This window comes from Triticum aestivum, chromosome 3D, assembly GCF_018294505.1.
Source record: "Triticum aestivum cultivar Chinese Spring chromosome 3D, IWGSC CS RefSeq v2.1, whole genome shotgun sequence".
Taxonomy (NCBI): domain Eukaryota; kingdom Viridiplantae; phylum Streptophyta; class Magnoliopsida; order Poales; family Poaceae; genus Triticum; species Triticum aestivum.
The window spans coordinates 604,192,401-604,220,353 of NC_057802.1; the positions used below are offsets into that span (position 1 = coordinate 604,192,401).

The window sequence follows — 27,953 nt, forward strand, 5'->3', positions numbered from 1 at the left end:
CTAGTGGCTATAAATAGCCCACCCCCTACACCATAAATTGGTGGCTGCTCAGAGTTCGTGCACGGCTTTTGTTGTTTGAGAGCAACCCACCTCCGAAGCTTTCGAGAGAGAGAAATCCTTGCGAGGACAAAACCCAAACACCCAGAGCCAAAGAGTGTTAGGCATCACTAAAGTCTTTCTGTCCGCGTGACCTGAAGACTTGTTACACTTGACGACTGTGAATCCTCCAGCCGGTTAGGCGTCGCATTCTGAGCATCCAAGAGTCATTGTGGATCGCCGGTGAACGAAGTCTGTGAAGGTTTGGAAGTCTACCTTGAAGACTTACCAGAGTGATTGGGCGAGGACTGGGTGTGCTTAGCTCAAGGGGGATAAGGTGAAGACACGGTCTTCTGAGTTAAATCTCAGCCTCCCTAACCAGATGTACAGTTGTCACAGCAACTGGAACTTGTCCAACAAATCCTTGTCTTCACCAAGCGACTGGTTCTATCGTCTCCCTCTCTTTACTTACAGTTTGTCTTCGTGAAGTCATTGCCTGTTTGCATTACCTGTTTGACTTCACTGTGTGACTATTATTGTTGTTTGGCTTCATACTATCTTTCATCCTGATCCCTACTACCTAGCTGCTATTAGTCTTCGTGCTTTCACTTCATTGAATACTTGACTATGGCTTGTCTAGTGTAGTCTACCTTCCGCTGCATATCAATAGGTTCATTCTATTGTTTGTCTTCAAAACTCTCATGTTTTGAAGACTTTCATAAAAATCGCCTATTCACCCCCCCTCTAGTCGATAACTAGCACTTTCACAATCAGTTGGCAAAAGCTTAGCGATACAAGGTGGGCAATTCTGCAGCCAACAGCCGTGCTACACTGTAACCTCCCATAGTTTGTGAGGCAATCTGCTACCTTGGTTTGGCTTCTAGAAAATTTCAAAGGAAAAAACTCTCTACCGACTAAAAGAAACTTAATCTCTGAGATTAAATGACCTTATGCTGACCAGTCCAAAATATCTGAGGCTAATGAAGAAAGAACCATAGAGGAATAAAACTGTATTACCACCGGTAGGTTTGATCGTTCCATGGTGATCGCAAGACCTTCTCTCAACGCATCTGGTTCCGCTTGAAGCTCATCGTTACAGAAGAAAAGGTAACGATAGGCTGCAAAGATCAGTCCACCATCTGAATTTCTTAGGATCATCCCTGAACCCGCGGTTCCATCAGAGGAAAACGAGCCATCCATCGACAAGGCGACTTGCCCAGTAGCCGAAGCATGCCATGGATTAGACCGTGAAAGTGTTTTATTCCTCTGTTCATGTGCGAACTCATACTCCACCATCTTGCATCTTATCATCTCCTCTACGCTATACTTCTTTGCATGCCATATAGGGTGCAAGTAGCTGTTAAGAAAATCAACAGAAATATGTACCGGGACGTGGTATTTACCATGTAGCACGTCCGTCCTCAAATTCCAAATTCTCCATATTAAAATAAGGACCATGTCTCGCACTCGTTCATTACTGTTTGCAAGCACATTAAGCAACCATTCCTGTCCCGAATCAATAAGATTTTCGTTACTTGGGAGCGGCCAGATCGTCCGCATGCCTTCCCGTAGTTGCACTGCTGCTATACACGACACCAAGGCGTGGAAAGAGCTCTCATCTTCGACACCGCACAACGGGCAAGTTCTGCGAGTATGAAGGTGTCTATATTGCATGCATTTAAAAGTAGCGAGAGCACCCGTCGCTGCCTACCAAGCCATAACTTTCATTTTTTTTGTGGGACGTTTGCTTGCCAAATAAGACTCCAAATTGGTCTTGTACCACCATGTTGAGCACTAGAAGCGCTTGAAGAAAAGGTCTCCTCATGATTTTGCATAGCCAAATGGTAGGCACTTTTCACCGTGAATTGCCCACTTTTCTCTGGCTGCCAGGCAAGGAAATCATCACGCTGCCTCGACGAGGTGCGAATCTTACGAATTTGCAAAATATCCATAGGCCAGAAGTACCCGATGTGCAATACTTAGGGCATATCTAGATATCTCTTAGAAAAACCATTTAAAAAGTAAAGTAAAAAAATTAAAACAGAAAACCGAATAAACCAAAAATAAACAGGAAAATAATCCAAGCGAAGGAAGCTTATGCAATGCTCCCAAACCGAAAGAACATTCACTGCTGCATTCCCTTATATGGGCCGTCCCCGTCCCGTTTAAGAATACCCGGCCCGGGTTTGGCCCATCCATACCACGGCCTGATGGCCCGAGGTTTCTCTAGGTATAAATTCGCTCGCCAGGCATCAGCCGTGCCTTCTCCTCCCCCCTCTGCTCCTTTCCCCGCCGCCGCCGCCGCCGCCGCCGCCCCCTAGGATTTGCGCAGCCGACCTCCGCCGTCCACCATGGTGAGTTGAGCCCCTCTCCTCCGACGATCTGCGTGTCTCTTTCGTCCGTAGCTGCTGGATGATGTGGTAACGAACGAGCGAACGAAATCATTGTGATGCAGCCGAAGCAGATCCACGAGATCAAGGACTTCCTGCTGACGGCGCGGCGGAAGGACGCGCGGTCGGTGCGGATCAAGAGGACCAAGGACGCCGTCAAGTTCAAGGTGCGCTGCTCCAGGTACCTCTACACCCTCTGCGTCCACGACACCGACAAGGCCAACAAGCTCAAGCAGTCCCTCCCCCCAGGTCCCTTCCGTTCTCCCCCACCCTCTTGTCCAGCTCTATCTTTGTTCATTGATTAAGTGTTCTGATGAGTTCTTACTAATTACGCACAGAAAATCACCCGCGAGCAGTAAATCTTGAGCGATAATCATAGTTATGCAAATAATTGTTTTTATTTTGCAACAAACCCATGCCCAATCAGCTAGAAGCATGTTGGCAGGCCTGGTTGCACACATCACTGCTGCGCTGGCTACCACCAGTTACCTGTTCCTTGTACTACTTCGTAGTAGTAGTAGGACTGCACAGATCAGTTAACACTTGGTCAGGTGTATGTTGTTCTTGTTTGTCCTAATTTGTTTGCATTTCCAGCGATGTTTTGACCGCATAATGCAAACATAGCCTTGTTAATCTCGTATATCTGCAATGTGTGTGGTCAAACGCCATTCAGTTTTGTACATGACTACTGTATTGGGTAGGTATGCTCAAATTGTGGTAGTACTACGTCCTCAGTTTACGCATTCATTTCTTGCATCTTATATAGTCATTGTCACATGTATCTCTTGTGCCGTTCTTCGCTGACCCACTGTTGCTCAAATCTTACAGCCAGCCATTTTTTGTTAACACTTACTAACTGCGCTGATCTTTTCGCTGCAGGTTTGAATGTCCAGGAGGTTTAAGAAGCATCAAGCCAGATCATGCCTTTACCAGTAGCGGGAATGTTGGATTTAGCAACGTCTGTGTTCAGTAAACGAGTTCGCCATGAGTATGTTCTAGACTGAAATGTAATGTTTGGGACCTGTGAGGATTCTATGTTATTTCACTTGCTGGAGAATGGAGATATGTTACTCCCTTATATCCTATATAAATTGATTGGATTGCACACTATTTTTCCTCCTTGTTTGTTTTGCATTTCCTTGAAGCCATTCATTGTTTGTTCTGAGATGCCATTTGTCTATGGTTTTTGTGGTTGTGATGGTGAAACCAGTTGTTCTTCTGGTTGGAGGATCCAAGGAAGTTGTTTTACTTATCTATGGTTTAAGCCGTGCTATATATGTTAGTTTTGGTCCTAAATGTTTTAATCTACAGGTCCAGTATAATAGTTAAGGAAAAATATACTTGTTTCGTTGCTTGACATACCCATATGAATGGTATAAGTTTGTGGATAGGCCATGTAGATAATTTTGATCACAACTTGTATGGTTTCTGATTTCTTGTTTCTTGGGTATTTGGATTTCATCAGGTATTTTATGTACGTATCAGTCATTTGGTCTATTGTTGTCAAGCTTAATTGTTGTTGGTTACTATTGCGGTTATCAACGAACAACAATGATCTACAAGGATGCCCTACTATGTGCATGTATTGATAATCTGATTTCACTTATAGAATAACGGGCTTGCAAACGCCGTTGTATGTAGTTATGGAGTTAATTGCACAGAAGTACCACAATTGGGGCATCACATGCAGATTGGTACCATGATTGCTAATTTTTGCATGTCAGTACCAACATTGTTCCAGGTTGTTGCAAATAAGGCTAAAAGTGTGTTTTATATGTATTGACGCTATATCCGACAGCTCTGGCCCACCCGTCAGGTGCCACGCTGGCCAATCGGCGCGTGCCCGCGCGCTGACTAGGACGAGCCGCCCTCAACACCCGGTCTGGTCGCACCGGTTCGCCCCCACCGCACCATTCCCCTCCCCTCCTCCTCGACTCGTTCCCTCCATCGCCGCCGCCCGCGTTCCCGAATGCCGGCCGCCACACCGCCCCGCCGACGCCATGGTTTTGGAGGACGAAAGCAGCGACGACCAGTCTAGCCTCCCATACATGCACTCTTCCTCCTCCACCGACGGGCTCAACCAGGTCAGTACGGTGAGTTTAGGGTTAGGGTTTCAGATTTGGGGTTTCTTGATTTGGTTGATTTAGGTAGGTTTTGATTTAGCCATTGTCCTTGTGCGAGTTTCTGCAGGTCCCTTTCAGCCTTGAAGATCCAGATTACAAGGGGCTTGAGCTGGATTTGATGTCCCCATGTGAGAAGCACTGAATGACATCTGAGAGGCTTGTTGCCTTTGAAGGAACAGACACAGGCAGGAGGTTTTTAGCATGTGCACAGCCGGTATGAATTGTAGGCATAGTGATATTTTTCTTAGTTTGTCAGTGGCATATTGAACTCGAGTACAATGGCATAGTCATTTTGGTTCATAGTGGTACTAGAGTAGCTTATTTAGGTCAAGCATGAGTACAGTGCCTTATTTAGCATAATGGACTAAATGAATAAGAACCATTTTCACACTGACCATATATTTTGCTTGCTGGAGTACTCTGCTTGCTGTGAACATTTTTGAACTGACCATATGTTTAAAAATGGTTGAACACTCCTTGATATGAACACTCCCTGATGTACGCATCTTATATTACTCAAAGATTTTAAACTGTTTATATGGAGTAGCATACAGATTTTGCACTACACATGGAGATCTGATAACACTGAAGCCAAGTGATGATCAATGAAAATGAAGCTCATTGTTTCCCCATTATAAATCAGTACTCTATGTATAAGTCAACTATGGCTTGGAGTACCAGTTGCAGAGTTCAGATTCATTAGTTTTTCAGAGTACTAGTTGGTGAAAATACTAAAATGGAAATTAGAGTAATTACCACTAGAGTAACTAACCTAGTCAGTCAGCTACTCAAGTGGCTGCTCCTCTTGTTAAATGTAGTGGTCTTCTTGTTCTGATGCTAAATGTAGATATTCTTGTTGTTCTTGCAGTGATCTTGCTCTTACTCTCTTGTGTAATTACTTGGTGTATGAACTCTTCTTGTTCTGATGCTAAATGTAGATATTCTTGTTGTTGTTTTTGCAGGAAGGTAACAATTATGGCTTTGTTGAATGGGTTGATCACCAGTGGCCCCAACAATGCAGAATGCATTGTTGAAGCTATGGGCAATGGTTGAGGATGCCAGAAGTGCTAGGGTCAATGACAATCTTGAAAGTGCTTTAGCTATTCTCTGACAGAAGAGAAGAACAAGCTAGAGGCCAACTATGACAAGTTAGTCCAGGATGTGCATGAACTTATGAACTTCCAGGAGGAAAGGGTGATTGATTTCAGTTATCTGCAGTCTAACATTACATATCAACAGGAGGTAAGAAAAGAACTGATTGCTGATATGAAGGCACAGATGGCAACTGAGATGGCAAATAAAGATGCAGAGACCCAGAAACTTACTCAGAAGTATGATCTGCTGGTCAACCTGACAAGAGCTCAAGCAACAGTCATTTAGAACTTGAAGTTGAACAATATGAAAGAGAAGCAAGTGCTGATTGAAGCTAGGATGAATTTGGAGCTGAAGAATGCAGAGCTAACAAAGTGTCAGGAGAAGCTCACCCAAGAGAAGCTAGAGTTGAAGCTTTAGGTTGCTGATCTGCTTAAGGGAAAGGAAAAGCATATTCAAGAGAAGTGCCAGTTAGAGCTTCAGAATGCTGAGCTCATGATGGGAATGAAAAGCTGAAGGAGAAGTTCAAGGGGAATTAGGCCATCTTGGAGAAGTGAAGAAGATGAAAATGAGATTAGTGGCATTGCTGACCTTTTGGGAATGATGGTTGTGTAATGACCTAGCATCTAGGAACTAAGGTTGTGTACTGTATGCTTGTACTAATTGTGAACTATGGCTGTGTATGTATGTAGTAGTTATGCTATTCATCCTTTTGTGAGAAAAGGATGAATTATGCATTTGAACTTGAACTCCTCTATGTATTATGAACAATGGTTATGTATGGCTATAATGAGTTGAACTCCAGTAACTAATGTGTGTTGTGATTGCTAGACATGGATCAGTTTCTTATTTTATAGTGCCATGTCTGAAAAAAATTATATGATTGCTAGACATGGATCAACCTTGAATACATCATGTTGATGGATATGCTGATTATGTAGATGGATATGTTGATGATGATACATTATGACAATGTTGCAGCAAAACACTCATGTCATACAAAATAAAAGAGGATGAAGACTGACTCAATCTCATTGCATCAGAAGATAATTTCACTGATCCATTACACATTAAGCAAGAGCATACACAAGACAACTTGGCTTAAACTAGAGCAACTTAACTTGTCCAGTACATTGCATTTAGATTGGCTGCAACTAAACCAACTACCTAACTTAAGATTTTGCCTGCAACTAAGCCAAGCACAAATATAGTGAAAAGAAACAACACATCGTGAAATTTGGCCCTAATCCCAGCAATCTCTGCATTCTTCTCTGTCAGTTGAGCTTGCAGAGACAGAACCATGGCCTCCCTTGTGCCATCATCATCACTGGGAGTTAGCATTGGAAACTGATCTTCAGATCGAGCAACAGTAGCACCTTTAAGCCTCCAGACTTCATCACGCAGATCCCCAATGAGCTCACTCCAAAATTTGGACAATGGATCATCATGCCATTCCACAATCCACAGCTACCGTGCTATTAAGATGCACAAACAAATTTCCAAATATATATAATTTCACATACTATTGCACAGAAGAAAAAGGAAGAAAATTAGGCAAAAAACCACACTCACCATAGCATCCACGCAGCTATAGCACCTCCTACCAGGGTTCAGCTTGCTCCAGGAGATCCATCTTGGCGTCTTCCTCGGAGTTTCGCAGTGGCACATCACTGGAGGCTCGTATGCCATTGGGTTCTCGCGGTAGCGCACCGGCGAGCGCGACTCCTCCCCCTCCTTCCTGCAGCTCGACGGAATTCAGGAGCGGACCCGGCACTTGACGACCACGACATCTCTCTCTCCGCCGCCGGCCCCAGCTCCCCCCTCCACGCTCAGATCTCTCCTTCGCTGTGCTCCGAATTGACACCGCGTGGACGAACCCTAGTTTCGTTCCCCACTCCCTCGATACAAGCTTGTGCTGTCCCATTAATAGTAGGAGAGGTATCGGTCCCACCTGTTAGAACCCCCAAATGTGGTGCTGCATGTTATTGTGATGCCCCAATGTTGGTACTGACATGCAACTAATAGCACCAGTATTGGTACTGACTTGCAACAACTATCCCCAAATGAGGTACTGCTTTGTAAATATTGGTACTGGATTGTGCCAAACAAACAGCCACAATTCAGGCACCACATCAACATGCACTAGCACTGGCAACAGCATACATGCTTGTATATAATAATCAACATATGAGCTCCAATTTGTAGGATTATGCATGGCAAACATAATCATCAACATATGCATCCAAAATATGCATCAACTAGAGTACTCCACCTGAAGTTCAACATTACAATAACCAGTAATGGATTGTGCCAAAATATGCATCAAGTGGCAACACCACATCAACATCAGCATCAAGTTTAACCAAAATAACACCACTTCAGTTCAAATTACATGGCCCCTCTTCCTCTGCTAGCATTGAAGTAGGACATCCATCCAGTGTGTGTACCATCAGTAGGAATGTGAGCATAACTTGAGGCACCATATTGCCTGGGGGCAGTGAATGGCCTTGGAGCACCTCTTCCAGCTCCTCCTCTGCCATCTCCTCCTCTGCCAGCTACTCCTCTTCCAGCTCCTCTGCCAACTATTCCTCTGCCAGCTCCTCCTCTTCCAGATGGTGGTGGTGTAGTAGAAGTAGCAGCAGCTCTTCCTCTGCCAGCTCCTCCTCTTCTAGATGATGGTGGTGTAGGAGCAGAAGCAGCAGCTCTTGCCTGTCTTGCTGTTGGTGTAGGAGAAGGACCAACAACTCTTGGCTGTGAGTTGCTTGGAGTAGCCTTGCAAAGAAAACGAAAACATTTAATAATACTAGAAAGAAATGTACAAGAAAGGAAACATTAGTATATTTCAAGGTGAAAAATTATTACCACATATTTATTCTTCCTCAAAGCTAGCTCAGGCTTCAACTGTTTAAGACAGTTTGTGTACCTATGCCCTTGGAGACCACAATTTCCACATGTTATGGTGCCCATTCTTGAAGTATCTTTTGGCTTTGGTACTTCAAATTTGCCCTTAATCCTCTTTGCTTTCTTTCTTCCTCTCTTGATTTTGAATGCAGGTGATTCTATGTCTGGACCAGGGGTCCTTGTCCAATCATGCTCACCAGGCATAGGAAAGATCATTGGTTCATAAGCTGCAACATAAAAAATCTTTCTTGAAGAATTTGCTGACATAATCCTCTGGTTTCCTTTTAGCCTTGTTTATTGCAGAGATGGCATGGTTGCAAGGTATGCCACTAAGGTCCCACTTCCTGCATCCACAAGTCTCAAGTTCCAGGTTGACAGCATGTGTTTCCTGCCCACTTGTAACTTGCCATAAGTTGACCCCATCCTGTATTGGCTTGCAGTATCTGGCCCTCTCCTTCTCAACCTCTAGATTCTCACTGTAATGAGGTGTTATCTCCCATCTTGCTGCCTTTCCACTCTCCCTGTTCCTGTGCTACCTCACCATTTGCTTATCTTTTATCCCATCACACATAGTCCTTATAGGTTTTCTCCTAACATCTAGAATGTACTTGCTGAACACCTCAGACAAGTTGTTCACTACCAAGTCAGTCTTGCAGTTTGTGTCAAATGCATGCCTTGCCCATGTGTTTTTTGGTATTGCAGTAAGCCACTCCCAAGCTTCCTCACTTTCAGCTCTAAGATCATTCATTGCAATATTAAATTTGTGTTCATTGCAGGCATAGCTAGCATTATCCATGCACTTCTTAAGATCTTCACCCCTAAACCCAGCATTTTGGAAATTTGCATATAAATGTCTAAGGCAAGAATCTTTGGTTGCAATTTGGAAACACAGAATTCACTGCATTCAGTAACCCCTGACACAAACAATTTAACAAGTCTAAGCTACAAGCTAAAGAAATATGCACCAATGAAACTCTAAGCTACTGTAAACACTTGTGCAAAACAGAATGAAATATGCAAACACATACCTTTTGTCTATCTGACATTATAGTATAAGGTCCAAACTGGCCCACTTCTCCCCCTAGGCAAATTTTCAGTTGGTGTAGAAACCAACACCAACTAGGTGTGTCCTCTTGTCCAACTATGCCAAATGCCAGTGGATATATGTTGTTGTTGCCATCTCTACCAGTGGCAGCAAGGAGTTGAGCACCTGTAGTGAGCTTAATGAAGCATCCATCAACACCTGCATAATCAACATTTGCAAACATTAAATACATTCAAGTGAGATACAATATGGAGTACTCTACAATATGTAAATGGTGCACAAGGTTCAGGAACTAACCAATGAATGGCCTGCACCCCTTGAGAAACCCCTCCCTTGCTCCATTCATGCAAAAGAACATGACATGGAATCTTGGGCCTGGGTGGGGTATTTTTGGAGTTGCTACTGGAGTAACAGTAGTGACACTAGTAGAAAACAGGGCTCTGGTCACAGCTCAATATACACATTAGTCCCGGTTGCATTACGAACCGGGACTAATGTGAGCATTAGTCCCGGTTCGTGCGGCTAAAGGCATTAGTCCCGGTTCAAATGAGCCCTTTAGTCCCGGTTTGAGACACGAACCGGGACTAAAGGGTGCGATGCCCTTTAGTCCCGGTTCGTATCTCAAACCGAGACTAAAGGGTGCGATGCCCTTTAGTCCCGGTTCGTGTCTCAAACCGGGACTAAAGGGCTTCGTTTCTCAAACTCTACCCCCCCCCCCCCCCCGTGTATCGCCATTCCAGTTTTGAGAAAAACAAAAGAAAATGATAAAAACTTCAAAAAATAAAATCCTTCGAGATGTAGTTATATTACTACATCTACTAGTTAGGAAAATTTAAAAACTTAAATTTGGGCATGTTTTGCAAAAAAGTGTTATGAAAAAGTAAAACGGCTATAAGTTCTGCATACGATGTCGGAAAAAAAGTATAATATATCAAAATTTTCAGCCCAAAAATCCGCATCCAATTTTGACCGCCGTAGGCCTGCTTCCAAATTTTAGAATCCTTAAATTCTAAAAGGAAAAAAAGTTATGCTCAAATTTCAGTTTTTTTGAATTTTGGTTTAATTCGGTCAAAGTATGGTCAAACTACTTATTCAAGAAGTATTAGTGGTACTAAATAATTATTCAAGAATATTAGTGTTACTTAATAATTATTTTAGTTTTTTTGAATTTTGGTCAAATCTGGTCAAACCGTGGTCAAACTGTGGTCAAACTATGGTCAAACTATGGTCAAACTACTTATTCAAGAAATATTAGTGTTACTAATTTTTTTTAATAATAGTTTCAAACTCAAACAGTGAAACGTGTGATTTCATGCTCAAGCTAAACTCCTGAGGGTTAATAGGATTGACATCTTACTATTGTCAGGAAAACAACAAGTGCAGACTTGGAAACGAGGGGAATAGAACCCGGAAGATAAGAGTACTCAGGCTGGAGTAGTGAGAGGATGGGTGACCGACCGGGAAGTTAGATGATTTGGAATGATGAGGGGTGATTAGAGATTAGAGGTTAAATTGAGCAGTGATGAGTGGTTATTAGATATTAAATTGTAAAATAATTTAGAAATTTGAAATCGGAAAAAAATTAAAATAAAAAATTCAAAAAATAAAATTTTGTAAAATTCCTTTAGTCCCAGTTGGTGTTACCAACCGGGACTAAAGGTGGAGCTCCAGATAGCGGCCACGTGGAGGACCTTTAGTCCCGGTTCGTATAAGAACCAGGACTAAAGGGGGGGGGTGTGCTTTAGTACCGACCCTTTAGTCCCGGTTCCAGAACCGGGACTAAAGGCCCTCTAGAACCGGGACAAATGGGCCTTTTTCTACTAGTGTGACTATTACTCTACTCCCAGGGTTTGTGTCCATGACAATCTGAGCATAGTCTTTAAGCCTAGGATATTGCTTCTTGTGATCTCCTAACACAACTTCAATAGCTATGTTCTTTGCCCTATATTCCATGCACTTGGGCACATCTACACCATATTTTTCCATGCATGCATCAATTATAGTCTGAATACCAGTAGTTATATCAGATCTGAACAGATGCTCATATTTCTGTGCTAGCCACTTAGCACTAACCCTGGTGGTCTTAGTACTACTAGGGCAAGTGTGCTCAAGTCTCATCTTCTTAATTACAAAGGTTTTCTCCCCTTTTATAACTGATGCCACCATAAAGAACTGACATTGTTTATCTGCACACTGAACAATTATCCTCTGATCTGAATTCCTATGATACTTGAAATTCCTGGCCTGAGTGATGTGCAAATTCAACAAAGCATCTCTGAACTGATGCTGATCCCTAAAACACAACTTTAGACATAGTTGTTCATGTGGTTGCTCCATTTTCTCATTGTACCACTTCCTAGCAGGCCTTTTCTTTGCCCTACTCTTCCTTTTTTTTGGTAGGACAAATGAGGGTGGCTCAAAATCATCATCATCACTCTCCCTCAACAACCCCTTCTCTTCTTCATCTGATGATGGTCTGAAATCAGGTTCAACCTCAGGTAGCTTACTGGAATGTGACCTAGTTGTCGGTCCTCTTCTAATTGGCAGCTTCTGCTTCTTTACAGGTACAACTATATTTTGTTCTTCTTCTTCAAATGTCCTATCTTCCTCTACCTCAAATGGGTCCTCAACTTCAGTGTCACCCTCATAATACAGCACTGGTTCCTCCTTTGATTGCTCATCATCTGATTCTTCCTCTTGTACTTCTAACTCTCTCTGTCTCTTCCCCTCTTCCACCTCTACATCTTCATCATCAGACATATAATTAGGCTCACTTCCAATTTGACCATCCTCATCAGAGGCAGAAGCATCACTGTCCTCATATACCTCATATCCTTGATATCCCTCTTCTTCTTCTTCCAAAACAGCTTTCAACTTGGCATTTGCATTCTTGCTTTCTTGTGTGCAACCACCAGGAGGATGGGGTGTGCTAGAGCTGCTAATTGACTCTCAAAAACTACTCCTTGCTGATCAACAGCTAAGATAGGAGGCTCACTCAGATCATAAACAACAGGCTCTTGGTACACAACAGTGGACAGATCTGGCCTTTCACATTGATGCATCTCAAAATCTCTATCAGGGGGTGGACAAGCCCTAACTAGCAAATTAAGCTCCAATTTGTCCTGGATCTTTCTCTTTATCATCTGTAGTTCTGCATGAATGTCTACCAAATCCAGCCTTTTCTCTCCTAAAGATGGATTTTCAATGTAATACAAACAATCATATGCATTAAATCCTTGGGTTTCCATCACTGCAACCAGATTCAGATAAGTAATATCTGAACTACACAGCTTCATCTCCAATGGTTCTCTTGCATCAAAATGGATCCTTACTTGCCAAATGTCTTCATCCAAACTACAGAACGAATTAAATTTCATGTATTCATTACCATAACTCTAAATTTGGAGAGCAACAGTACAATACAGGAAATTTTGGATTAACTTTCCTACAAGTCTTTAATTTACTATTACTATTACAGATGACAGAACATGAATCAATGTAGCTTCGACCATTTTAGCACAATAGCACATTCAAGGAGAAAGACAAACACAGAATACTTCAATTAGTGAAACCCTAATCCCAAATTGTTACTGTAATTGAACTAATTTGATAGTGCACTACACTAGGTTACTAGGTTACTGTAATTGTCCTACACTGCTCACTTTAATTGAACAAACCCTAATCACCAACTGGATAAAGCAGAAGATGAACAAACCCTAAAAATCCCCAATTGGATAAATCAGAGGAGGAGGAGGAGAAGGATACGTACAGCACGCCGCCAAGTCCATGCGTCAACTCATGGCTGCTGCTAGGGTTCGCCACCCACAGCTGCGCCAACCGCAAACACTGCTCCATGGAGAGTAACATCGACTCCTCCTCGTCGTCGCTCGAGTACGCGGAGCTGGAGTCGTCGCCGCCGTCGCCGTCAACGCCAGCCGGGCCGCTAGGCGGCCATAACGGTAGGTCACCGCCGCCGCCGACGCCCTCGCCGCCGCCTGCCGGAGTCGCCGACACCATGGACTAGGGTTCGAGTCGAGGAGGAGGAGGGGAGGGGAATGGTGCAGTGGGGGCGAACCGGTGCGACCGGACCGGGTGTTGAGGGCGGCTCCTCCTAGTCAGCGCGCGGGCACGCGCCGATTGGCCAGCGTGGCACCTGACGGGTGGGCCAGAGCTGTCGGATATAGCGTCAATACGTATAAAACACACTTTTAGCCTTATTTGCAACAGCCTGGAACAATGTTGGTACTGACATACAAAAATTAGCAATCGTGGTACCAATCTGCATGTGATGCCCCAGTTGTGGTACTTCTGTGCAATTAACTCGTAGTTATGCTATGATGATTGCCATTTGCTCCGAGAAAGGCATCGCTATTCCCTATAGGTATATTCAGGTATACCTAGTTAATATGTTGAACAACTACACAAATCTGCCATGTACTAGTAGACATGACAGTTTGGCGAGGTATGGCCATACTAATGAGCAAAGCCAAACAAATGCAGCAGTAACTCGTGACGCGATCCGAACAATGCTCTCCTGAAGATACCTGAGCCTCCTAGACCTGGCCGGGTCCTGGTGTAGTTGATACTTTTACTGAAACCATAGTTATTCTGCTCTCCAGCTTGCACTGAAGGTTCCATCTTTCTTGAGCCCTTCGTGCGTTACAAAATACGTACTCCAGTATGCAGCGGTCTATATGATATTCTTAGTTTGAGTACTGCAATTCTGCTTGTGTCGCCAAGGTTAGGTTCAGGTTAGCACTCAACAAACGAAAAGGAACAAACAAATGTCTCCGTTTTCTTTTGCCACGTGTAAGGTTCAGGTTCAGGTTTATGTTGATGCAGTCAGGAGCCCCTGGTCAGCGCCTTAAGTGCCCAACTCGCTCCTGCTACCCTTCGCTCGCTCTCTAGGAAGGTTGACAAGGTACTCAGCAGTTCACATGTTGACCAGATGATGTGGATAGTTCTACCAGTTGACCAATCGACTATTTCTAAAAGTTCACAAAAATTAAAAAAAATCATGAAACTTGTAAAAGTTCACCATTTCGAAAAAATTCCATGAATTTGAAAAGGTCACAAAATTCACACAAAAAAGGTTAAAAATTCGAAAACTTTCAAAAAAGTTCATAAAACCGAAAAAGTACATGAAGTTTAGAAAAAATGTTCACGAAATTGGGAAAAGTAAAATAATTTGAAAAATAATTAAGACCTGGGAAAGTTTGTAATTTGGAAAAAGTATGCCAAAAAAATAAAGTTCACAAAAAATTGAAAAAAAGGTTTCACGAATTTTGAAAAAGCTCATGAACTTTCAAAAAACTCTATTTCGAAAAAAAAAGTTCATGTGTTTGAAGGAAAAAAAGAAAAAGACTAGACAAAAAGAAAAAAAGATATGAAAAAAAACATTGGACAATAACCGAGTGAAACCAGAAAACATGAAACCATAAGACACATAGAAACGGTTGGGAAGCTTCTGGATACTTCCCAAAACCGGAGGGGCTTCTGAAAAAATGAACTCTGAACTACTCTTATATAGGCTGGCCGGTTGTAAATAACCATGTAAGGCGCTAGGAGGGTTTGATGTCACGGACACAATTATGCCCAAAGTTAGGCCTAGCAAGTATACATGGCCCAACAACTTTGAGGCTTATCAAGCCCTTTTCCCATCTCATGGGCCTCAGGAAGTCTAATCCATCATGCATTTTTGTTTTGTTTGTGATGGTAATCTATCATGAGAAAAAAATCAGGAGATTTTTTTGGGAAAACTTTCGATCTATTCAGCTTCAATCATGGTAGTATGACAAACACCAGAAATAATAAAATTACAACTAGATCCGTAGACCACCTAGCGACGACTAGAAGCACTGAAGCGAGCCGAAGACGTGCCGCAGTCACCGCCCCTTCCTAACCTGAGCCAGACAAAACTTGTTGCAGTAGACAGTCAGAAGTCGTTATGCTAAGCCCCTATAGGACTAGCGCACCAGAACTACAACTGCCGCCGATAAAGAGACACATAGATTGGAAGGATCCAACTTAAAGACACTCGAATGTAGACGAACGAAGACATGATCCGACTAGATGCACCAAATACAACCACCGATCGAATCCTGCGAGATCCATCGGAGACACACCTCCACACATCTTGCGACGATGCTCAACGCACCACAGAAACGTGGGCTGTGCGGGAAGAACCTTATTCCATCTTCAGGGAGCCGCCGCTATCTCATCATCCCGAGCAGGACACAAACCCTGACAAAATCGAAAGAAACATCAAGAAACGGAGCCCTCCCATCGGCAAAGGCCAGGATCCACCCCGCCCCCATGGCCCTAGGATCACCGGAGACGAGACGGACCCGTGGCAGCGCCGGCGGGAGACAAAAGAGCCCTAGCTTCTTTTTGGGGCTTTTTTCCAGCTTTTGGGTTTGTGCATAGTTTTTCCTATGTTTTGGGAGAAAAATTGCGAGGATTTTTTGCGTGGAAAAAATAGGTGCCTCCATCAGAAGTAAATGTGCTTCTCGAAAAGGAATTTGTTTTTTGAAAACCACAGCCCTGCTACCGGCTCCATTTCTTTTCTTCCATTTTTTCGTCATTCATTTTTTCCAGTTCCCATTTTTATCAGTATTTTTTGGTTTTTCCATGAAAAGAGTTCGTCGAAATCTATTAAAATGACCGTCTTCTTGCTGCTACTTTTGAAAAATACAAATAAATTACCGTCACTATTCTTTGTCAATTTTTTTTGCATGGCGGGCTTTTTGTGTGGGTAAACATGGATGGATATTGGAGATGTGACTTCAAATACGGTTCGTTGCTGGGCGTAGTTGGCACGTTGATGGACGTACGCGTTGCTTAGTAACAAGTTAGCCGGGTCGAAAATTCCTTAGCCGTGTTGCACCGACCGGTCGACCGACGCGGTTAAGCAAGCTAGCTGCATGCAGACTCGGTCGTCTTCGAGTATTTTTCGTTTTTACTGCCTGCAGAGATGTGGCCGTGTGCGTGTCATTTCCCATCTGAAGAAAATCGAGAGAGCGATTGATCGAGGCACACTACGAAAGCGAAATATATCTGAGATCGGCCGGTATCGATCCGTATGAACAAAGCTAGCTTTGCCTTAATTCTGTGACGTGAGTACCCAAGCAAACCCAATTACACGTCGAAAATTTAACGCGCAAGAGGAAGGCGCCACTTACGTGCGAGTCAGCGGCATTTCGCGCCCGTACACGATCTTCTCTCTCCATCCTATATAAAGAGACATGCATGCCCTCATGTCAAGCACATATCACAAACACACATACACAGATCCTCATCCTCCATTCCTCCGGTACACACATCGATCACGCAAAGCAAGGCACGAGTGCGTAGTACGCACGCACGGACGTACTCCGTTGAGAGCTCGGAAGGCTAATTGGTGATGGGGCGCCACAGCAGCAGCGGCAAGCCGGAGGCTGGCGGCGAGCAGTACCGGAAGGAGGAGAAGCATCACAAGCACATGGAGAACCTGGCCAAGCTCGGCGCCGTCGCCGCCGGAGCATACGCTAGGGTACGCCCCAAACACCTCAGCTTTACCTATTACTCGTACTTACGCAGTTACGCAATTGATGGCAGATTATTCACGGTTAGCTATAGTGCTGATAATTACTTAACAATATGCAGCACGAGAAGCACGAGGCGAGGAAGGACCCGGAGCACGCAAGGTCGCACAAGATCAAGGAGAAGATCGCCGCCACGGTCGCGGCCGGCAGCGCGGGATTCGCCATACACGAGCACCACAAGAAGAAAGAGGCCAAGAAGAACGCTCGTCATGCCCACCGCCACTGATACACTCATGGATGCATATGCACACATAGACCCTAGCTAGTTATCTTATACAGTATATCTTATATGTACGGCCGGTTACATTCATTCATTTTGTTGTCTTGTTCCATAGTATTGAATTGCTGTTTGGTATGTGTATTCTCGTGACATAGTCGTATAGTATGTTGGTACATTCTTGTAGTCCATGTTTGGGCACATCTCCTCTAATAATAATCTACACGCCTTCTTTTCTCTCGAAATAGCAGGGGTCTCCATTGAAAATGCCCAACATTACAACATTACTAGATGTCATGGACTACTTTCTTGGGTTCGCGTCACCGCCACCCAAGGGCGTGAACCACATGATAAATCTTTGTCTCCATGATTCGTGGTTACTTTCTTCTACCGAGCCTTATTATTTGGTGGAGTGTTGCATTCTACCGTAACATGTTGGTATTGTTGCAAGATCTATTGCCTCACATAGGTTGAAGTAACTTAGTTGTATTTAAACTTTGGAGAACTTATACTTCCACTGTCTCTAAATCAACTAGGAAATTTAAAATATGTAGTCGGCTATTGACCCCACCTCTAGTCGTCATCTTTGATCCTTCGCATGGGGATTCGAAATTTGTGTCTTCTGACCCATAACTAGAACAGTCTTGCTAAGTCTCAATCAACTGAGCTTCGTTAAGTCTCACTCGGTGCTATATCCGTGAGATCTTACATTGAGATCCGTGCAAATTTTTTTTTTAGATTTTCCTTTTTCTCGATTACATGTTATCACTTGACTGAGACTTGGTTAAATCTCAGTCAACTGAGACCAAGCTACACCCAAATTAGAATGAACCAAATCTTGAAGAAAAACATCACCTTGAGTTAAATGAAGAAGCTCACCCATTTCCTTTATCAACATCAACTCTACCCTTTATTGACAGCTAGGACAAGGTTATTACTACCTGGACTATCTAGCTCAAGGCGACTACAATGAAATTGTGCATGCTCATGAGAAAGAGGGTGGAGTTGCACACCCCAACGTTGTATGCAAGCGTTTAGTAATGCGAAAATTCACTGGCGTGGACGAGCTCGCGCGATCTCGGTATCGCGAGGCGTCCGTTTGTTTCGTGATATGAGATGTCGCCGGTATTCCAGGAAGCAGTTGTCAGCATATTTAATGAGCATACGGGACCGGAAGAGACGGCGTTTGGGATTGTGGCGACGGACGTCCAAGCGACATTCGGTAGGCCCACCACATCCACTTAACCCAGCCCATCGTCGGTGTGGTCCTCATTCGATCCCCAATTGGCTCCAACAAACCCTAGCCGCACGCTGCATCTCAATCGACCCCCAAATCGAACCAAGACACCCTAGCTGATAAAGATGGCAGATGCAGTTGCTGATCCGGTCGCCCTGCTAATCGTGCCTTGCCCGGATTGCGGCAGGAACGTCGTGACCTATGTAGCTCGTCACTGCCAGAACGGCGTCGAGCGTTTCTACAAGTGCCGCAGTCACATCGTAAGTACAGCTTTTTGGATGTTTTTCGTTGTTTTTTTCTTCTTGATTGGTTCAATGTCTCATTCCGTAGCTTTCCCCTACAACCAATGGCAGCCAGCACGTGGTGGATGCGACTTCTACAGGTGTCCGCAAGCTTACGCCGGGTCGCTTGCTGCTGCAGCAACTCCGTTGGCGCAAATCGTGCTTGGACAGGAGCAAGCTGCCCAAGCGTTAGGAGTTGAAGTTCCGGGCCAGCAGAACGGACCGCCGGAGGGCACGCAGTCCACATCTTCTGCCAGCGCCGTCGCAGGATACATGGTTGCCGCATCTGTTTGTACGTGAGCAAGAACTGGAAGACACATGGCTAACAGAGCCCCCGCTCGAACTAGGTGCAGGCATCTCTGCTCGCACACGCCTTGATGTTTTTGGCTTATCGTCCTCATTCTTCTGGCTCATATGGTCCACACGGCCACAATGCCCCGGACGTCCGCCGGCGGCGACCGGCCATGGCTTCGCCGGAGTCCACCGCTGGCGATGGAAGCTAAGACCGGCTTCCGCTTCCGATCACTCTCTCTGCCGAGCAAGGACGCCCGCATCTGACCTGTCCGTCCCTGGAGTAAGCTCCGAACCCTCCTCCGTCCCTGGTGGCTGGAGGTAGATGCTAGTTTTTGAGGTCGGCGAAGGTTGGATTGTTGTACACTCTACAGACAGAATGGATCCATTCAGTTCTGTTTCTGAATGTGTTTTTTCCTAACTTCCTATGCTTATTGAGGAGATAATAACAGACCAAAGGTAATGTAAGTTGCAGAGGTCTATGCTTATTAGCAGGGATGCGATTTTGCAGAGGAAATTCGACTCCCCATCTTTGTCTTGGATGGCAATGGTGAATTATGTAAGAATAGGAAACCAAGTCTGCACTGGGTTTGGCAGCTTCTGGTGTTGGTCGATGCAATCAACAATGGACACTGCTGGAAGGAAACCAAGAACAGGAAGTTTGTCTCTGCCTGCTCGGTATAACATCATCTGTTTTAGATGTCTTCTAGCTTGTACTCCCTCCATCCCAAAATTCTTGTCTTAGATTTGTCTAGATACAGATGTATCTAATACTAAAACGTGACTTGATACATCCGTATTTAGACAAATCTAAGACAAGAATTTTGGGACGGCGGGAGTAGTTTTCTTGTAGCTTCTGTGTGGTACAAAACTGAATTTTGGAAATCTACAGAATGAGCAAGCTAAGGGCTGCAAATGTCCACAAGGCTTCAAGGGTGACGGCATACACGGCTGCAAAGGTATCGCCAGTACAAACATTGATCTGCAACCTTGTGGGCAATATTGTTCCATGTTTGCATGTGCTTATGTACTCCCTCAATACAAACATTGTTTCTTGGAGTATATTTTAGCATCATTTGTGTTTCATAATTGGTTCAAGACTGATACTGTGGATGGGGCAATGATAGAAATTCACCATATGTGTAAACTAGCACCGACAAACCTGGAACAATGGCGGAAGTACTGAACTGTTCGAGCTTCTTAATTCAGTAAGATTTGCACTGTACTTGAACTCTGAAATTTGGTTTTGACTGAAGATAGTAAGATTTTGACTATGATAGTGACAAAATATCATGTTCATTCTTCAATCAAAATTCAGTTATCTGATAGTGACTTTGATACATTATGTTTGTTTCACTATTTAGGCATCACCAATTTTCATGAAAAGGATGATGAAAGAGTAGATGATCATCAGGAAGAAAACTTGGCATTTTTCAGTACTGACACAATTCAGGCATGTTTGCATGACATTTAGGCATGTTTGCATGCTTTCAGTACTGTCACAGTTCACATGAAAACTGACAGAATGTAAATTCACATGGCACTCTGAATGTAAATTCATTCATGGACCATTTAATCATTTCATCCCAAGTTCACTTAATAATCTTTTTTTTGCATGGAAGTTCACTTAATAATCTGACTTTCAAGTTAACCAAGTGAGAATTTGACCCCATCTGTCTTTTTGGTAAATTCACATGGAAGAGTAATTCTTTTTGGTGCCATATTTGAACCTTCAGATGGAACAGCTGAAGCTCGAATTATTGTTTATCACAAGGGTTGTTCAAAACTGCAGTTATCATGCAATTTGACTGATTTTTGTTACTCCCATAAAGCAAATGTGAAATACTGCAAGGGCCAAGGAAAACAGTGTCATTGCTTGGGAATGATGTCAAGCTAGAGAGTGGTGTTTTTCTTCCACTTTCTATATGCTATCCTTGAATAAAAGTTTCCAAAAATTATATCGATTGTTTCCAAATACTCCTCACTGATTGTTTCCAAAACTATATTGATTATTTCCAAAAACTCTTCACTTGTTGATTGTTTCCAAGAATCTTTCCTTGTATCCAAAAACTATATTGATTATTTCCAAAAACTCTTCACTGATTGATTGTTTCCAAGAATCTTTCATTGTATCCAAAAACTATATTGATATTTTCCAAAAACTCCTTACTGATTGATTGTTATCTAGGATTACCTACAAGAGGCAGTCTGAGGAAGGAGCAATGATTGGAGTCACAGTAACAGCAGAGGCGATGGTGGGGAAGGATCGATTCCGCCACTCAGGTGGCGATTCCACCAGCACTGCTACTAGCTCGATCCACGGAGTGGCGATTCTGCCACTCAGGTGGCCGGCGGCTGCGGCGGGCAGTGGAACTGGAAGATTAATCGCGTAGGTAGGTGGCGGCGCAGATGGGCGCCAAAATCGCGCTAGTGGGCGGCGGCTACCCCCGGAGATGCGCGGGCGACGGACGGGGACCTATTTCAAACAGTTTTGGAAGTAAGAGTTCTTTTTTTGCTAAAATGCCAGTACACTAGGTGCGCAACAATCTTTTGTCGACGGATGGGGGTATTAATATTATCTTGTGAAATTCTGATCTGAATTCCCTGTGCTTTGTGTAACACAGACTAAGATCTTCTTTTGCCTTCCGCACGTGCCACTTGCACGTGAGTGGTGTCTGGCATCACTTTCTCTATTGCTATCTCCATTGATCTGCATATACATGACAGGATACAATACATTCTATCTAAATAACATACCGAAAATAGAGTCTTATGAACAAAAGAGCCTGCTGGTGAAGCAAAAAAAATTTAGGCATCATTAGCGATCAGAGAATGGGTGACACTCAGGGTGGACGCTAAAGAAAGTTTTCACTACTAGACACATCATTATTTCTCTTATGTGTGAGCACGTTTTGCGGTTGCTTTCCGACTTTCCGCTCATCACGCTGAAACAGCCGTGTACAAACGGAACACATGCAAGGTGGACCACCCACCACCGTTAGCTTAGACGCCGTTGTCTGTGTATGCCACGTTTGTATTGGGCGTATCAATCCTGTTTCTATACGGTTGCATTTAATACAAGCTGAAACATGTCGCTGTCCCATTGGTACGCCTACCAGGAGCAGGCGAGCTCGTCCATACCATCGCCGCTCTCTTAGTAATGCTCTTAATGATTGCAGTCTGGATTATCTTGGATATAGTGGTGATATTTTCTTGTGGCGCTGGGTCATATGCGTGAACGGCTAGACTCGGAAGTGGGCAACAGTGGATGGGTTGGTTTGTTTCCCTGCTTCGATGTGTCAAATGAACGCTTCGACAAATCGGTACCATCGCCCAATTCTGGTGGACATCGAGTTCCAGTTAGGCCTGCAACCAAGAGGGTCTAGTGGAACGTTGTCTTGCCGAAGAGGACCTCAGAGAATTGTCGAAACTGCATTAATGTGGGAAGATGCATGGTGTGGCGCCTCTAGCACAGCTCACATCGGTTATTCACTCTGCGCTACACCGCTAGGACAAGGAGGTTTTGAAGGGGCCTCATACTAGAGTCCAAGAATTAGAAAAGAAACTGAATGAAGTAACGCCCGGCCACTAACATGAAATTCATATGAAATGGAGAACCTGCTAGAACAGGAAAAAAATTACTAGATCCAAAGAGGCGTGCTGATTGCAGCGACGGGACGACGTAAGGAATTTACATTAAACGATTGAAATGTGATCCATGTGATTGGATTGAGGACCAAGACATTATTGACAACGTTAAGCCCAGTGTGACCGAATATATGATTATTTTTTGCGAGAAACAAAATATATAAATTAGGAGTTAAACAAAACTTACACTAGAGATGAGGTTTGAAAAGCTATGTATGATATCAACAAATTAAAGGTACCAAGCCTGGATGGCCTACATGTTGTTTTCTACAAGAGTTTTTGCCACAAAGTCGAGGAGAATCTCATTGATGAAGTGTTGTTGGCAGTAAACACTAGGAAGATTCCGGATGGCTAGAATAATACCACTATTTTTCTCGTCCCTAAGATCGACAATCCTGAGGTCATAACTCAGTTTTTTGGCCCATAAGCATATGCAACGTGGTGTATAAGGTGATTTGAAAACTGCTTATTAACCGTCTGAAATTTCTTTTGTTGGAGATTATTTAGCACCAAAGTGTTTTTTTCCGGGAGGTCTTATATCAGATAATTTGCTGATGTCTTTTGAATCTAATCATGCTATTAAAAAGAAGAATAAAAAGGTAAATATGGAACTTGTGTGGTGAAGCTTGACATGCACAAGGCGTATGATAGGGCCAAACGGATTTATCTAGAGAGGATCTTATTACACCTGGGTTTCACGACATATTGGGTGTCACTTATTATGTGTTGGAAATATGCCTTAGAGACAATAATATTGTATTATTATATTTTTATATTCATAATTAAGAGTTTACATTCTTTGTTATAACTGCTATGATCATGGAATATGAGATTCAATGGGAAACTCGTATGCACATGTGGAATTATAGATGGTAAAATAAGATTCCTAGTCTGGTCTCTAAGACTAGCCGAAGTGTTGTTGGTGATCACGTTTTTCAGATCTTAGGATATCATTAAGTGTAACGATAGTTCTAAAACAAAATTAAGAGTATGACGTTAGAACGATCATATTGAATCGACCCAAACTTGTTTGTTGTACTTTGAGATAATATCATCGGAACAAAACCGGTAGCAAGGAGACCGGTATAGTGAGCATGTGTATATGACTCAAGAGGATAGCGATATACCTCACCTCGGGTTTTGTAAAGTATCACAAAGCAAAGGGAATAGCACATCATAACCAAAGGTTCACTCGAATGTCATCGTGTACTCATAGGGATCGATATGGATGTCCACGGTTCCGCTATCAGTCATTGAACGAAAGGGGTTTTGTTCATGTCTATGTTTTACTAAACCTACAGGGTCACAAGCTTAATCTAATCACGAACTGTTGAGTGTTAATAGGATAGGAGTAATGAGAAAATATTTATGAAATTGTTTCATTAATATTCAGGATAGTTTCGAGAGGAACCAGAAGCGCTTCGGGGTTTCCGGAAGGGTTTCAGAGTTTGTCGGACAATACGAGGTATTACCGATAAAATATATATACGTGGAAAATGTCTCTGGAGATATTAAATTAATAATAAAATACTCTAATAATAGTTATGAGGCTTTTATATTAATTAAATATCAACAGATCTTAAAAGGCCAAGTGGTGGAAGGAGAATTGGTCCACAAGGGCCCAATAGGGGAGGCGCCCCCTTCTCCTCATGGAAAGGAGGGAGGCAGGATTCATCACTGCACGGTAAACAAACATCACATAATCATGCTATAGATGTTCTTGCGAAGGGTGCAACGCCGGTTAGAATAAAGTTACTCTTGTTCTCCCCTTCCTGTGATGAATCCTTACGCGGTAGTGCCACAAAGCCAGAGTTATCATGACTTCATAAGTCCAATCTTGCGAAATTTGGGTTTTTGTTCTCACAGATGCGTTCATGTGGATATGATGAGTTTGTTTTAGCGCCTGGTGCTTTTGTTGGTCTGATCCCTTGTGGCTTCAGTGTGCTTATCGAGCATCTTGGTGAATATTTTGTATTTTGACAACCTACATTTCTAGGGGGTCAACCCGGCCTAAGAACGTTCAACGCACACAATGTTCCATCTTTTCACATGGACGACTCATGGGGATGTCAAAAACCTTTGAAGGTAGTTAATAAGCTCATGCAAGTATACGGTTGGCGGTACCACGACCGAGGTGTGATTGCATTATCTTTACTAATGCCTTGCTAGTAGGTCATGTTGCAAGGATTGTCACCATGGAGAATAAGTCTCCAAGAAATATCTTTGTAATTCATAGTAATAGGAGTTATTTTGTAATTTTCTTGGGTCTATGATCCAAGGCATTGTACCTCTAATGGATGTTGAGCTTCAATAAAACTATTGGTGATTCTTAAAATAAAATTAAAAAGGAAAGCTAAGGGCATCTCCAATGCTGACTCGCAAATTCGCTCCGGCATCTGTCCGTAGACATGGGGACCAGTCCGCGTATAAGGATGCGGGAGACGGCCATCCAACCATAGCCGCATATATTCAAAACATCTGACGAAACATTTGGCTAAATGAACCTACTAAAAGCACACTAAGCAAGGCTATTAAGCACACCACCATGACGGAAGCGAACCTTCCGCCAAATCAAAGCAAGGCTACTAAGCACGCCATGCCATGGCGGAAGCCAACCTTCCGCCAAATGATATGAGCACATTTCGCCAAATAAATGCCTAATTTGATTAATTAAAATACTAATTAGCACATTTCACCAAATGTAAATGTATTATTCAGTACTACCTTCCGCCAAAGCGCTAGCTATTCACTGCAATTATCACATTGCATTCCACTAAATACTAGCCATCATGGGCAGACGCAGAGTAGAGACGATACATGGCGGTTTTTTGTTGGTCATCCAGATGTCAGGACTCTTGCAAAGCCCACCTACGTTTGGTTCCGATTTACGGGAAAACAGACGTCCGGACCCGTCGACGGACCGATGCAGAACCGCGTTGGATGGCACAGTACATCCACACAGCACAGTCCGAACGTATGCGGACGGTTTGAAGGTTGGCGTTGGGATGCCCTAACTCATCATGTGACTTTTTAATGGTAATCCATCATGAGATTACTGGCAATAGAAAAGTCAAAGGGTGTCTAAGAAAAGGCTTCTCGTGAGGAGAGTACTTTGGCAGCTTACCACATGTGCATGTGGCGAAATTACTAGTTTTTTTTATGTTGAAAACAACAACTGCTACTTAATTGAATGCGAAAAATGACCGTCTTCTTGCTGCTACTTTTGGACATAGTACAGACGCAAATGCTCATACATATGTACATACACTCATCCTACTCTTATGAGCATCTTCGAGAGACTGAACCAGAACCTCATCTTGCGATTGACGAAGTCGCTACAGACGCCTTCGTAATCGACGGGAACGTCTCCTCTTCCTGAACACACAACGCCGAAGGACGTGAAATAAATCCATGAAAATACGAGCACCGGTGTCAAATTTTGGACTTGAGTCCTGGTGCGCTAGAGATAATACCGTCCTCCTAACCTTCCTACTACAGGTTGGTTCGCCTTTGGCTCCTTTTTGTTCTATGGATGGATACTGTAGATGATACTTCAGGTACGGATACGTTTTGAAAAGAAAAATGTTACTCCATTTGTAAAGAAATATAAGAATGTTTAGACCCTATCTTATACTTTCTTCGTTTCAAAATAAGTGTCTCAATTATAGTAGTACTTTGTACTAAAGTTAGTAAAAACTTAAGTCACTTATTTTGGGCCGGAGAAATATTTCTTTAGAGAGGAATGACTTTTAAGGTAGATGCACGTACGTCCACACGAGCTAGCGACACGTAGGTCTTGCTTTTTTTTTGGAAGCACGTACGTCTTGCTTAGTTACAAGTTACTTAGTCGGGTCGAAAATTCCGTAGCCGTTCCGGGCAAAAAAATAAAAAAATAAATCCTTAGCCGTGTTGCACCGACCGGTCGGCCGACGCGGTTAAGCTAGAATGCAAACGAACTCGGTCGTCTTCGACTAGTTTCCGTTTCTACTAGAAATCTAGCCGCGTGAGTGTCATTTTCTATCTGAAGAAGAAAACGCGAGGGCGATTGATCGAGCCACACTACGAAAGCGAAATATATCTGCGATCGGTCGGTATCGATATGAACAAGGCTCAATAATTGCTTGAAAATTGAGAACGCGTAAGAGGAAGGAGCGCACGTACGTACGCGCGAGCTGCATGTTGCGCCCGTACACAGATCCTCCTATATAAAGAGCCATGCATGCCCTCATGTCAAGCACATATCACAAACACACATACAGTCATACACGGATCCTCATCCTCTATTCCTCCTGTAAGTATACCCATCGATCACACAAGGCACAAGTACACAAGGCACAAACACACATACAGTCATACACAGATCCTCATCCTCCATTCCTCCTGTACCCGTGGACTACACAAGGCACGCGAGTGCGTACGCACGCATACGGACGTACTCCGTTGAGAGCTCGGAAGGCTAATTGGTGATGGGCCGCCACAGCAGCAGCAGCAGCAGTGGCAAGACCGAGGCCGCCGGCGAGCAGTACCGCAAGGAGGAGAAGCATCACAAGCACATGGAGAAGTTGGCCAAGCTCGGCGCCGTCGCCGCCGGAGCATACGCAAGGGTACACCCCAAACACCTCACGCCTTCCTTATTGCCTACGTAATCTCACGTAATGGTTAACTACAACTGATAATCACTTCATGGTATACAGCACGAGAAGCACGAGGCGAGGAAGGACCCGGAGCACGCAAGGTCGCACAAGATCAAGGAGAAGATCGCCGCCACAGTCGCTGCTGGCAGCGCGGGATTCGCCATCCACGAGCACCACAAGAAGAAAGAGGCCAGGAAGCACGCTCGTCATGCCCACCGCCACTGATGCATTCATGGATGCATATGCACACATAGACCCTAGCTAGTTATCTTATATGTACGGCCGGTTACATTCATTCATCTCGTTGTCTTGTTCCATAGTACTATATTGCTGTTTGGTATGTTTATTATTTTTGATTCATGCTAGGCCATTGACGTCGTTGTGGCATAGTATGTTGGTACATTCTTGTACATGTTTGGGCACATCTCCTCTAATAATCTAAATGTCTTCTTTCGGGCACATCTCCTCTAATAAT

The 27,953-nt window shown here is 43.6% G+C and overlaps 3 protein-coding genes across 3 annotated transcripts; all 3 read left to right on the top strand.

The window, feature by feature from the left end:
- The first annotated feature begins 2,249 nt into the window (after nucleotides 1-2,249).
- LOC123080887 (60S ribosomal protein L38) lies at nucleotides 2,250-3,536 on the top strand. Its single transcript, XM_044503829.1, has 3 exons — nucleotides 2,250-2,390; nucleotides 2,492-2,675; nucleotides 3,306-3,536. The coding sequence occupies exons 1-3, from the start codon at nucleotides 2,388-2,390 to the stop codon at nucleotides 3,326-3,328; spliced, it is 210 nt and encodes a 69-aa protein (XP_044359764.1). The 5' UTR covers nucleotides 2,250-2,387; the 3' UTR covers nucleotides 3,329-3,536.
- Nucleotides 3,537-16,864: 13,328 nt separating this feature from the next.
- Nucleotides 16,865-17,624, top strand: LOC123080883 (abscisic stress-ripening protein 1). The gene is made up of 2 exons (XM_044503825.1): nucleotides 16,865-17,118; nucleotides 17,232-17,624. The coding sequence occupies exons 1-2, from the start codon at nucleotides 16,990-16,992 to the stop codon at nucleotides 17,394-17,396; spliced, it is 294 nt and encodes a 97-aa protein (XP_044359760.1). The 5' UTR covers nucleotides 16,865-16,989; the 3' UTR covers nucleotides 17,397-17,624.
- Nucleotides 17,625-27,095: 9,471 nt separating this feature from the next.
- LOC123075845 (abscisic stress-ripening protein 1) lies at nucleotides 27,096-27,937 on the top strand. The gene is made up of 2 exons (XM_044498352.1): nucleotides 27,096-27,448; nucleotides 27,539-27,937. The coding sequence occupies exons 1-2, from the start codon at nucleotides 27,311-27,313 to the stop codon at nucleotides 27,701-27,703; spliced, it is 303 nt and encodes a 100-aa protein (XP_044354287.1). The 5' UTR covers nucleotides 27,096-27,310; the 3' UTR covers nucleotides 27,704-27,937.
- The last annotated feature ends 16 nt before the right edge of the window (nucleotides 27,938-27,953 follow it).

Bases quoted from the DNA above. Each gene is read 5' to 3' on its own strand.
- LOC123080887 (XM_044503829.1), top strand. The intron at 2,676-3,305 runs GTCCCTTCCGTT...TTTTCGCTGCAG, and splicing joins CAAGCAGTCCCTCCCCCCAG to GTTTGAATGTCCAGGAGGTT.
- LOC123080883 (XM_044503825.1), top strand. From the start codon at position 16,990: ATGGGGCGCCACAGCAGCAGCGGCAAGCCGGAGGCTGGCGGCGAGCAG. The intron at 17,119-17,231 runs GTACGCCCCAAA...AACAATATGCAG, and splicing joins CCGCCGGAGCATACGCTAGG to CACGAGAAGCACGAGGCGAG.
- LOC123075845 (XM_044498352.1), top strand. From the start codon at position 27,311: ATGGGCCGCCACAGCAGCAGCAGCAGCAGTGGCAAGACCGAGGCCGCC. The intron at 27,449-27,538 runs GTACACCCCAAA...CATGGTATACAG, and splicing joins CCGCCGGAGCATACGCAAGG to CACGAGAAGCACGAGGCGAG.